Source organism: Poecile atricapillus, chromosome 13, assembly GCF_030490865.1.
Source record: "Poecile atricapillus isolate bPoeAtr1 chromosome 13, bPoeAtr1.hap1, whole genome shotgun sequence".
Classification (NCBI taxonomy): Eukaryota; Metazoa; Chordata; class Aves; order Passeriformes; family Paridae; genus Poecile; species Poecile atricapillus.
Window position 1 is genome coordinate 8,527,188 of NC_081261.1, and position 13,949 is coordinate 8,541,136.

The window sequence follows — 13,949 nt, forward strand, 5'->3', positions numbered from 1 at the left end:
GCTGCTCACAAATGCACCACATGACACTAACAGGGAACACAACTTCCCCTAGAAAATCAAGGGAGAGCAAAGTAATAGAAACTGAAATAAGATAAAATGTTTTGTAGGTAGTGGAACACCAGCTGATAGCAATTTCTCTTTCAAGCCACAGTATACTTAATTTATTTATAGGCATTGGGAAAATGTTATTGCCACAGTCCTGTGTAGGAAAATACACTAGAAGTGCCACTTCATGAAAAAGCAGCTTAGAAGTAGAAACATAAGGAAAATGAATAATGTTTCCCTAAATACCAAGTCCCATTTCTTGCAACAGACTAATGATGAAGCCAGGAGCTATGTGAGGCAATTAGGAGGGGGAACAACTGAGGACAGCCTATAGCCAGCAAACAGCAATGTTGTATTTAGGAGTTCTATTGATGAAGTATGTAAAGATGAAAAACATAATAACTCATACATACTCTTTATGTCTAAACTATTACAACCAATATATTTATGTTTCTGATACTTGGATATATCATTCACATTAATATCCTGCTGGTATTTTCCAAATAGACTTGTGCTTTTCATGACTCTACTTGAACATGGCTTTTCATGGTTTTACTTTTATCTTCTTTGGAATAGCTAAACATAATCTGGATATTGAGGATAAATAAAACCTCAAATATAAAAATAAATATAAAAATAAATAAATGTTGGGTTAGACTGAATTAACTATAACCATATGCTAGAGTTGAGAACAAGATTAACAAATAATGGCTGCTGGATTTCTTTTAGCTAACACTGTCCTTAGGCAGCTTTATGGTCCACTGAGATAGAACCATTTTTTGTTACATGCCTGTATTTAACACTATGAAATGCAGAGGTTCTTCCCTTTCGGTTTTACAGACTTCTGGTCATGTCAGCAACCTTTCACTGGCTTTAAATATGAAAGGTCATTCCAAAGGATCCACTGAAGAGTTAAACAAGCCTCAATGCTGGAGCCTTCCCAGCAAAGATACATTTGCATATAGAGAATATGAGCCTCTTCTAATGAATTTTAACCCCCAGCAATTAAATAAAGGATAAACTCCATGAACACACAGATAGATCACAGAAAAATAATTACAGTAATGCTTCTGTACATTGCATTAAAGGTGGCTGTAATGTGCAACGATCCCTAGGATTGCTCTACTGTACATCCAGTTATCACAGAGTTCTGTTTACTTGTTACAGATAAGATGGGCAGTGAGAGATTGATTGGATTGCTCAGAGTATAAATTAAAACTATCCCAAGAGCAGAACATATTTATATTGCAGGTTTTATTGTACTGCCCTGCCTTGTAGTTAAAGTGAATCTAATACTTCCACATTTTGGGTCAGCACTTCATCTGCCTGCATCCTTCTACAGCACAAGAGGCAGTGAAAAGATCCACATCCTTAAGCAAACAGTGCTGCTACTGGTCTTCCCTGGGTAAAACAGAATAAATCCTCAAACACACCTTGCAAGAAGGACAGTAGAAGTAAAATTTCAGTCTTCAGATATGGCTTTCCTGTCCCTGAACTTCAAATAAATGTATGTAAATTTGACAAGCCTTTCAAAGCTGTTGGGCAATAACTGCTAAACACAAACAGGTGTCGATGGTGAAGTCCATGGATATACTGACATGGAGAGAAAAGACAGAATGAGATCAAATGACTAAACAGCACTTGTCAAACTAACTTTCAACATACTATGCTTAGGGAATTTTTTGCTGCAGAACAGAGTCAGAATGTATTTGAAACCTTCTCGCCATCATCTTGCCATGGACTGCTTATCATCAGCAGTTTGGTGCTTAGAGTAACTTTCCAAATGACCAAGGCTGCAAAGCTGGAATGCAAATAATCAGCTTAGAGAAGAAATAATATTTCTTTCTAATATTTCAAATATTATTTGATGCAAATATGTTTAATTTGAAGCAATAAGAAGAGGAAGTAAAATAGCTGAGATGCACTTTTGATGACCTGGGCACTCAGGTTTACAGCAGAGGGAGATTTAATTCCTAAATACATATGTGTCATTGCATCTTAGCTAATGAATTGAAAAAGAACAGTTAACTGATTTCTATCCAAATCTTCAGCCTTAGGGTGAGATCACAACCTTTATTCCATCTGGAGGAAAGAAAACAACGAACAACTACTAACACCAAGTACAACATCCCTAGGAAGTCCTCCTGACCATGAGAAAGCAAGAGAGAGGGAGAAGTGGTCAGAGAAAATGGGCCTCCTTTTGCCAGTCCCTATTTACATTCACAGAGCTTTTGCAAGCCCATGACAATCATGGTTAGTGCCTATCTTGCCTATCTTGCAGTTTATGAACATTACTACCTTCAAATAAAAACCTGATTTTTTTCAGGTGGTGCCAAAACATCTATCAAGGATACTGGTTCATTTTTCCATTCTTTGCTTTGACTGGAAATTTATTTAAATTTTATTTTATTTAAAATTTATTTAATTTATTTAAGAAATACTTCCTTCAGCACTTCTGCAATTTCAATGGAATTAGCTGGTTTTCATTAATCAAAAGACCATCACAGAATCACGGTGCTAGAATGGCAGTTGTGGGAAGGATGCTGGTTCCATTCCCCCTCTCCACTGCTAGACTAGCTACCCATGGGTCATTATCTGCAAGACATTTGTCTAACATGTCTAACATGTTTCAGAACACCTTTCAACAGCCTCGACATCCTCTTTAAAATATCTCTCCCAATGCTTAAACATTGCCACCACTATGAAGGCTAAAATTAATCTTCTTTGCTGCAGTGTGAAATTAGTCCCCCTTGTTGTACCCACAACGGACATAGAATCAGCCCTCCACCTTGCAGCTAATTTTAAGTATTTGAAAACAGGATTTGTGTGTTGTTTTGGGTTTTTGTGGGTTATTTTGGCTTGTTGTTGCTGTTTTGTTGGCTTGCTCTTCTTCTGTCTTTCTTTGCAGAGGATATTTTCTGCAACTCTGATCATCCCTGTTACATTTCTGTGGGTACTTTCCAGCTGATTCACAGTACCCAAGAAGCCTGGTACTCAAATCTGGACAATGTATTCCAGCCAAGGTCTTACTGGCACTGCCTAAAGCTGAAGGATTACTCACAGTTACACATGCCAGTGTAACATTTGCCTTTTTCTGCAGCAGAATGACATTGTTGACTCATGTTCTATTTGTAATCCATTATAATCCCCCAGCCCTTTGCTCCAAATCTATTACTGATTGGTTTTCATCCTGTTTTGTGCGGATGATTGTTCTTATCTAAGAACTTTGCATCTGCCTAGACTAAATTCAGCCTTTGTTTTCTGACTGTTTCTTAAATTTCTTAAGGTGACTGAGAATTTTATTTCCATGCTACATTTAATAGGCAGCCTAATTTCAACATCTATATTTTAATTAAAATAGTAAATAACAGTAAATATTAAAAAGTGGGAAATAATAGTGGACCCAAAAGAGATCACAGAGACCTCTACTCAATTTATCCTCCCAGCCTGACACTGAACCATTGACAGGTACTACCAGAACATAGTTTTCTAACTGATTTTGTATCCACCTCATAATTATTTATTTTACACAACACCTCTTTAACTTGCTTATGAGGCAGCAATGGAAACCAATGTCAAAAACCTTATTAAGTCAAGATATGTGATGCTGCAATCTTATCCCTGAGTCTCAAGGCCTGTAATTGTCACAGAAGAAACTGAGTTTATTTTGACATCCATGCCAGTTTTATTCACTCCCTTACCTTATTGATGCTAACAAATATTTGCTTTAATATTTATCCTAGTGTGGGAGTTTTTTTACCATGATTTTAGGTTTAACTCACAGGATACATTTTCTCATTTTCTTCCTTTCCTTAATGATAAAAAATACCATGTTGCTTGTCTTTTCCCATTCTTATACATTTTTGTAACTTTTCAAGGATAATTTTCAGTATCTCTGAAATTATTTCAGCCAATTCCTTTAAACCATAAATCAATTCCAGCTGATTTGCAGATATCTAATTTACCCAAGCCTGTCCTTTCCCTCATCTAGAATTTTACACTCCAGCTTAAGATATCAAATACAGTTACCACCTGGTCTCAGCAGCTCTTTAATGTGAAAGCCAAAGCAAAGTCAGGTACCAAAGCTTTGGCCTTCTCAGCAGTGCCTTTACATGAACATCTCTCTCCACTGAGCCATCATTTTTTTTGATTTCTTTTTCTTTTTTTCTAAAACACTTGTAAAAATTGCTATTTCTAAATTTTTGCCCGAACATCTCATTTTGTACTTGGCTTTCAGGGTTGGGGCTACCACCTGTGCACCCTAAAGAGTCCACTCAGCTGTAGGCAACCTCTTGTCACTGCAGTTGTTAAAAGTCTTGTCATTAGCCAAGCTCCTGCTTTTGGATAATTGATGTTTGTGCTTTCTACATTGAGCAAATGCTAATTATCCCTATTTTTCTTTCTCTAATTCTTAGTTTACTTAAATCTATATTTGACACAAATTGTCTTTATTTTGATGTTTTTCTCTTTCTAAAAATGGAATAAATTCTCCATTATGGATATTTATGGCCATTGCCACTCTGCCTTCTACTTTCGTTCTCCACAGGAGTTCCTGTTTTTCATCTAGAACCAAATGACAGTAATCATCCATTAAGTGACAAGCATATAAACATGTTTAAATACTGTTCAAACTACTCTTCTGACTGGCTAGTGATTCAAGGGTCATTCTGGCATGCAGATGCTATACCATCCAATATTTAAGTCAAATAATATTTCAATGCTGGACACTCACTGGTTTGGCCTTCTTAAATCAGAATACAAACCAAAGCTGGTTTGCAGCAAATAAGGAAGATTTGCAGATGTGTATTTTACACACAATCTTTAAAGGTCTAGGTAGGTTACCAAACATGAATTCCTGTATACTAAACCAAAGCACAGGGATGGAGACCCCTGGTCCCTGAAAGATGCCAAAGAGAGCAGGGCTGGGTTCTGTCATAGTCCCCAAAAATGCTCTTATTTCAATGGGAGCTGGATGAGCATGGGGAGGGCATGAATTCCCCTTTGAAAATCATGTCTGCTTCACAGTCAATGAAGTAAGAGATATTAAAAGCAAGCCAGCAGCATTATTGACAAAACTAACAAGTGCTCCCCAAGTGCTAATAAAATTCCAGCCAAGCAGCCTATCGATCACTGTCTCTGCTGAAAGCACATCAGCCATAATGCAATCACACACAAGGACCCCAGCGCTGTCACTTCTCGTGCCATATTTAATGACAAAATTGGTTGCTTACAAGCTTATAAGGAATTTAATATTACACTTCTAGCATGCAAAAAGAACCACGTGCATCTGCCTGGAGATAAGCAGCCATATGTGCTTGAAATGCATTTGATGGGAGACAGTATATTTCATGTGCTGCATCTCAGCTATTGTTTTTGGTTGATTCAGTTAACATGTTCTAAAATTGGACTGATTTACTGAAGATTTGCAAACATAATTCATGTGCACTTGCACTATGAATAAGCCTCTAAAACTAATTCAAGCACAGTCAAAAAATAAATTGCAAAATAAGTTATTCAATTGAAATCTGCCATCTGAGGCACTGTAATAGAAAACATTTATTATAAAACTAACATATATTTGTGGCTAGAGATGTGTTCAGTACTAAACATCTCTTTGTGAGGAATTTATTCAGGCTTTTCTGAAAGAACATCTTAACTGGGCTAACAGAAAATTACATGTTCAAAAATAATTGCAGGTTCTATGATTTTCATCCTGCATCACAGGCTTCCCATTTTCACTCCTTTTGTTTTGGCAGGCTTATGAATTTCAGGCAAACTTTTTTTCTGTACAGCTGCAGAAGCACATTTCTGTAGTCTGGATTTGTGATTTAAACACTGGAAAGACATAGGTAGGATGTGAGGCACAAGGAGCAGAAGCGTTGATACCAACACCTTCATCTTGAAATGCAATGCTCTAAATTTGGCAAATTCACTTCACAGAGCTGCAAAAGTCATAGGCTACACTACACTGGAGGCCTCAATCCACTCAAAAGCACTGTTTCCTCTTCAAAAGTGAGGGTATTTTGCCAGTTCAGCCTTTCATTAGTGCTCAAGGGGAGCTCTTTGAAATGGGTACATGTCTGTAATTAATAATAATAGTCAAGTCTAAATGAATGTGTCTGACATTAGTGTCAGTCATTGATAGGTTCAATTCAGGCAGATAAAGATTTTCACACAATACAGTGGAATAGGTAATTTGAATTTTTTTAATTTTTTTGTATTCCCTCCTCTCCAAGGACAGATAATGAAAGCCCTGAAAAGGAACATCCCTGTCCAGGTTTCTCAGTTATTGGGGAAGAGGATTGGGAATAGACAGTGAAAAGAAAGACAAAGGCTGGAAGACAAGGGGGAAAGGTCAGACTATTTCTAATCAGGATTTTTTTTTTTCACTGAACCTTGGAACATTTGGTATTGCTACCACCAGCAATGGGTAAAATTGTACCCTGTTTCTAGCCAGTCCTTGTGCCTCAGTGCTGAAGACAGAGCTGAGGGAGGGGACTCAGGCCAGCTCCATCCACTGCAGTCATCTGACAGTGTCACAATCCAAATGGAAAGGGGGAAACTTGCCCCTCCTTGAACAGAAAATTCCATAGCTCAGTGGATGGTTCTAAGCACATATTTGTGAAAAAAAATCAGTAGTACCACAATCAAATTTTTATCCCTCTTATTGCATCCTTCTACAGCTGTGTTAGTAATAATAGCAGCTGTTTTAAATGTGTTTTGATTCAGAGCTCATGCATCTGCAATACAAAATGCACCACATTACCTCCACAGTACCTGTGTTCTGGGTAACAATGCTTTTAAAAAGTCATATGCCTAATTGGATACCATTCCAAACTGCTTCCAGCAATTTTACAGGTGGCTTCTAGCAGAAATTTTCAGTAACTTTTTTTTATTTTTTTATTTAACAGTTTTCAATTAACAATCTATAAAGTCTTAATGAGTTCATTTTCTGAATAGGTGCTGAATATGAGACACACATCAAAATCTCTCGCTTGAGCTATGCTAAAGTTTTCCCCTATTCTCTCTTTTCTTTTTCCAGAGTGGGTGAAGAAGACTAGGAAAATATGCCAAGTTAGCTGTTAAGCTCCTTAAGAACTCTCAAATGACCTTGTCAGGAAAAAACCCAACTCTTTGATTCATATTTCAAAATCCTAACCTGCCCCTTCTGCTCTTCTGCTTTCTTGTTTCTGTAATGTGACAGAACCGAGTTCAATATTAATGACCAGCAATCATTTCCAGCTACAAACTCTGCTGCCTTCTGCAGTCCAAGTGCCTCGTTAGCTCAGCTCTGTGGGTAAGGTGCTCACTTTTATACTGGTTTCTCCTGGGTTAAAGATGAATAGAAAGCTGGGCTGGTAGCTCAGCTAAAAATAACCTCTGATCACTCAAGTTCCCTCTGAGCTGCAGTTGAACCATTCAGGTTGACTTCCCTTGAACAGGTCTGTTACCCAAAGATACCTCGTGTCACTCCCTAGAGGTGGTTTCAGTGAAAGCCATGAATGCTTTTTTTTACAAAAGAAGGTATTTCTTTTCTTGAGAAAAACACTCAGGTATTTCTCTTCACACTGCAAGCAGAAAGCAGACAGCTTGATTACACTGCTATTGTTTTTCAATGCACAATTAAATAATTCATCCTGCTGAATAAAGCCAGCTTTTTGTTACAAAAGAATACTTCATTGGATGAAGTAGACTTCCTTAAAATATGCAAATGAAGTACAAGCCTGGAAGCAGAACTCTGCTGATTTTCAAAACCTCTGATTACTGTTGGTTTTTAAATCTGTTAAATATATGGAATCCTCCAGCTGCCTTTGTGGGATCCCTCTGGCAGGTACCTCCTGCCTTCAGTTACTCCCAACCCTGCTCTCCCAGCTCTTTCACTCTGGCTCCACATGAAGACTTCACAAGCAGAATATTCAAGAAGAATTTTAGATTTAGAATGGAGAAGTAGATTTTTAATATTAAATTTTAATATTAAAACCTTGTAAACCTGTCCCAAAAAGTTAGTGTTTGCACAAAAGAGCTTTAGCTTGGTGACACCAGACTTAAATTTTCTATAAAGTCCCAAATCTGTTTTCATTCACCCATTGGAGAAGTTTTTTTCTCTTCAGTAACTAGGAAGAATCTTGGTCTTGTGAGGTTAAAAGCAGCCTTTGGGATAGCTCTCAAAATAACAATTGTGTGGTGAGAACACAGAGCTGCCACTGCATTCACAGGAGCAAGCTAGGGCTCCTCACCACAGGATCTGCACAAGCTCTCCGGATATCAGAATCCCAAAGAATATAAAATGAAAGCTTTCCTATCTTCAAAACTATACAAAAGCATAAGGGGCATTTAAACTCCCCCAAAAATGGGAAAAATACCAGAGCAGGGAGAATGGAAAAGGAAAAACAGATTAAACAATTGTCTTGCAGCTCATGCTGCATAAAAGAGCTGGGACAAATTCTTCTGACTATTCTTCTGACTATTCTTTTTCCTTTCTGTGGAAAATTACAGAAATTAAAGCTCTGGTGGCAACATCTGGGAAAGAGAAAGCTTCCCTTCCTCCCTCCCTTCATCTCAGCAGTTTCTATTTTAATGCCACTCCCTCCATATACACATAAATATATCATGTATACATTTATACACATATACACACCTATATGCATATATAAACTAGTCTAGTCAGTCATCTGACTCATAGGGCCCAACAGAGCAACATATGATTTCTCTTCATTTTTTGGGTGACAACACTGGAATCAATGACTAAAGACTCACATGCTCTGTGTATATAACTAAACTAATCAACAGTTTTAAAACTTTTTTTTTGTGCAATAAATCTCTTTAGAAACGTTTGAGTGGCTATTTTTAATGTCCTAGTCAGGGCAAATTGTCTGTCAAAAAGAATGATCTACTGGCCAAATAAAATCCATTTGTAAGATTTAAGTGAGAAAAAAAAGCAGTGCACAGATCTTTGTGCAAGGCAGAGCACTCAGCTCAGACTGCACCCCTCAGTCTGCATTCTGCTCCCTGACCAGAGACATCCACAGTGTCAGAGAAACTCCATGCTGAAAAAGAAACAATCCTTTTCTTTATAAAGAGACAGAAATCTTCAACAGACATCCGACATATCCCTTCAAGGTATTCATGTGTGACTTTAGATTCTCTACAAGCATTCCTGGTTTTGCCCAGAGTCAGACATCTCAGTAACACAATAAACAGGACGGTTTGAAAGCATGTCAGCTGAAAATCTCCCTGCAATACTCTGCCAGGATTTACCTTTTTGTTTTTCCTCTTGGGAAGACAGAGGGTCACAAGGCCTCTGAAAGTGGTAGGAGCATAAGTTCCATTTGAAGTCAATAGGATTTGTAATCCTAAATCCCTCAAATGCTTTTGAAAACCTCTGTGGATATGTGTCTTGACAAAAGCATCAACTTTGCCTTTCCTTTGACACTGAAGTTCCATTTCCCTAAAGACAGAGTATCTACACTCTTAAGCTCTAACCCCAATGATATCCCTGTGAGCTACAGACAATACAAGGAACATGCTTGGCAATGAAATACAGAATAGATGTAAAGCAAAATTTTCAAAAGCACCTTCAGATACTTCCAATAAGTATTTTCTTCCTAAACACTTGAGTAATTTTGAATTTCTTTTTCCTGGTATGGATGTTGTGTCCAGTGCTATCCTGGACACAATTAGATCGGGTTTTTTCCCTATCCTTTAGCGGCTGCCCTGGAAATATTTTAAGTACTGCCATAACTTAAACACTCACCAAGACAAAGTGCAAAACAGTACAGAGCCTGCACCTGGAACAGCAGCATATACACAACACCATTTCCCTTTTAAAATCAGCCCTGAAATTCATGCATTACAGCTGGTTTTAAAGAATTGGCCCCTTGAGTGTTAGAAAATGCAGTGGTTACATTTACAACATAAATTTAGCAAAGCCTTTAACATGAAAGAAAATGAATGTGAAGATCCCTGTTTTAAATTGCATGTTAAACCAAGATTCATGGTTACAGAGAATCTCTCTGAGCACAAATTTCATCATTGAATATAAAGTGGAATGGATGGGGATTAAAAAACATGGTGAAAAAATACCAAGATGAGTTAAACTCTTCTACATAAAGCACCTCAAGCTGTGCCTAAATTAGGAACAAGATGTAAGTATGAATATAGCTCTCCACTAATGCATGGGACAGACAGAGGAAGAGAGACATAAAGCATATGGGGATATCACAAGATAGCAGACAACAACTACAAAATGTGTACTAAGTTTACCTTGATCAAATGGCTTGTTTGGATTCCAGTTTCTGAAATAATCATCCTAAATGGGAATAAAAAAAAAAAAAGAAATTTCAGGAAAAATACAATCAGTGTTTTCAGTACTATTTCACACAACTAAATGAATCAATTTGTGTGTTGATTCTAACAGATTTAGCTCCAATCAGATAAGACTATCAACAGGTTGTGTCCTAGAGAGTGGTTAATGCAGGTTAGAAATTAAAGAATGAAGAATTCAGCACCTTGAGTTTTTCTTCTGGATTGTTTTTGAAACCATGTCCATTATTAAGTATTTTATAATAACTCTGTATTATTTCATGTTAGTCTACAATCTTTGACAAGAAAACATACTGTTCAGGTAGTATAACATGATCCACACCATCCTGGTGTGGTGAAAGGTCAGCAAAGTAAATTCAAATATGCATCCATTTGGACACATGTAAATCACACCATTGTGAACATATAGAAATGCAGGAGTAATATTGCAAACACTACATCAAATAGTACATCAACTTCCAGGAGCACTCACAGTGAATATTTTTGTCACTGTTCCCATTATTAAACTTGTTGCAAACCAGTCTCTCTCTAGACAGAATGGAAAACTCTTCCACGTGTTGGATCAACCTGTATTCTGTGTACTTAGTAAATATTTATCTGAAGGCAAAGTTTTCCCTGCTTCAGAGTGCCATCAACCCTAGTGATGAAGAACTGGGAGTTAAGCCCAACTGATGCATCAGTTTCAGAATATTCTGCATCTCACTTGTGTCATCTTTGAGGGGACATGGTAACAACAGAATTATCTATTTGAGGTGAGGAAGCATAGAAAATTTCTACAACACTGTCATTTTTTTCTGCATATTCATCTTTGCTTCCTTTTTAATATATCCAGTATTCTATATTCATTTCCTGAGGGATGCCACTAAAGAGATGTATTCATCAAGCTGTCCAGAATGACACCAAGATTTCTTTTTCCTGCCAGGTCGGTAACTAAAAACCCATCTGTGTGAATAAGACATCTAAATTATTTCTTCTGTAGGGCTTTGTTTATCTCCAGTACACTGAATTTCACATGCTCTCATGCTATCCAGTCACCCTAACCTGGAATATTTTGGAGATTTGGAAGTCAGCATGACTTTATGGGTTCAGAACAGGCTGTTACAGAAGGAAGGACTCCAGAGCCTCAGTGAACACCAGAAGATGCACTTCATGTTCCTTCCAGAACACCATGGACAGCATGGAAACCATGGATTGTTCTGCTGCTCTGGAACAGGCAAGCACAGGCAAATGCTGGCTTAGATCAAATTATTCTGCATGACTAGCAAGAAGAAATGGATATATTTTTTTTTAAGCAATATGTTCATGCTCAGTGTCATACCGACTTCATGGACAGCGATAATGTTCCACAATAACTGCAAAGACTATTACCCATAATTTATTTCAGATACATCAAAAGTATCCATATTTTTTTCTTCACAAGTACAGGGTTTGGCACCAGAAATAGAATCACAGGCTTGCCTTTGAATTTCACAGCTTTGCTAATACAAAAACCCCCTCATGGTTACACAATGCTTTGTAACTGATGATGATGTACTGCTAAATTCACCAAGCATTAATCACTTTTCAGAATGTGTTGGGTTTTCAGCTTTTATAGCAGAATTTTTTTCAACAACAAAATATTCCTTTTTTGCCTGCTTACATTTTTTCCCAAGGTGTTGCTTTGCTGCTGGGTTTTCAGCATCAGAAACTGTTAAATAATTCACAACAAGGATTTCTTATGCTGGTGGCATATGGAACCAGTTTTGAAAGAAGGATGGGAAAGGGGGTTTATCTCAATTTCAGTGTCAAAGGAGTATTTTACAAAAAATGCACCTTGCTCACAAAAATACCTACAACACAGCTATCTCTTCTGTAGATCTATTATTCCTCCTCTTCTCCTTCATGCAGACCTGTTTAGTATTCCATTTTGAAAACTGAAATTATGTTTATTTTAGAATGTGCCTGAAACTAGTGTGATAACATAGAAAATACACAAGGAAAAATATTGGGGGAAAAAAAAACCCTAAAAGGTGAAATAGAGAAAACCTTTGAGATTTTCAAAATATAAAGCCCATTATTATTTATAGGGGTAAATACTGACTATAATTACATTAGAGCAGTGCAGTCAATAGCAGTACAAAGTAACTTAAGTCAGTTGGACAACTGTCCTGGTTTCAGCTGGGATAGAATTAATTTTCCTCTTAGCAGCTGGTACAGCACTGATTTAGGATGAGAATAATGTTAATTACAGACTGATATTTTAGTTGTTGCTGAGGAGTGTTTACTCCAAGCCAAAGACTTTTCAGTTTCCCAGGTTTCTTCAGAGAGAAGCCAGGAGGAGAATGGCCAGGAAGAGAGACCCAAACTGGCCTAAGGGATATTCCACACCTTAAAGCCCAGAATATAAACTGGGGTGAGTTACCTGGGGGGAGATGGTCAGTACCAGGGGACCAGCTGGGCACTGCTCAGCAGGTGGTGAAAATTTTACTGGGCATTACTTGTCTTTCTTATGGTTTATTTATTTTAAGAGACATATTCATGTCTGTAATAATAAATAAATAATAATAAATAATAATGCTGTTCTTATCACAAATCATGGGGTTTACCTTTTTTTCCCCCCTCAGCTCTCTTCCCTATGGCACCCAGGTAACGGGGAGGGTGAGGGTGTGAGTTGGGGGGTACCTGGATTAAAGCACAACAACACAAAATACAGCACCAGGGCTTCACTTCAGCATCGACACCAGCAACAACTGAGACTGAAGGGTTATGGCACCATAAAGGTGAAACTCACCCTGTGGATATGGTGAGCAGAAAATCTGTGTCACATTTAAATATACCCTTCAAGCTCTGACTCAGAAACAGACAGGGCTTTGTGCCAGTACTCAGGAAGGGGCTGAGATTTATAACAATATCCTCAAATGACTTTTGTTGGAAGGTGGAACTCTGGTTGCCATTGAAGGAGAATCATCATTTCACTGCAACTTCTTCCAACAGAGAAGCAGCACATATATAGTTATATATATGTATACACATATATATACATATATATGTATATATATATTATATATATAATATACATATATATATAATATGAAAAAATACAATCAACTTGATTGAAGAGATTTAAATTTCCCGTTCAGTGAAACACCTTCCTGACAGAAAGACATCTGTGCATTTCTGAGCATTCTACTAAGGTTGATACTAATGTGCTAAACATCCCTTATGCCTTCTGTAACAATGAAAGTTATGCAATTTTCATATTAACATGTTAATTAATCAATATTCACACATTTATAATTAACATGTATCAATGCATTTCATTTGTAACAATATTAACAGCGGATCAAAAGAGTTTAAAATATAGAATGAATGATGATATATTGTGAATATTTTTATTCACTCTATGGATATTTACAAGTTAAAATTGAGAAACCTACCTCAACTTCCTGAACACGTAAGCATTACAAATGAGAAAAGAAAAAAGAATTAAATAAAGCAATACAAAATTAGGTTAACATTCATCAGTTTTCTCCTTAGTAGCCTTTTAAATGTGAAATCACTTATTTCAGATGACCTTCACCCCCAAATGAAACAATTTTCTC

General features: G+C 37.1%; 1 protein-coding gene across 1 annotated transcript in view; it reads right to left on the reverse strand.

The window, feature by feature from the left end:
- SPOCK1 (SPARC (osteonectin), cwcv and kazal like domains proteoglycan 1) overlaps positions 1-13,949 on the reverse strand; it is a 276,371-nt gene that overhangs the window by 179,086 nt on the left and 83,336 nt on the right. The window contains exon 3 of the mRNA XM_058849085.1: positions 10,309-10,354. Within this exon, the coding sequence (XP_058705068.1) occupies positions 10,309-10,354 (46 nt within the window). The remainder of the gene's footprint in view (positions 1-10,308; positions 10,355-13,949) is intronic.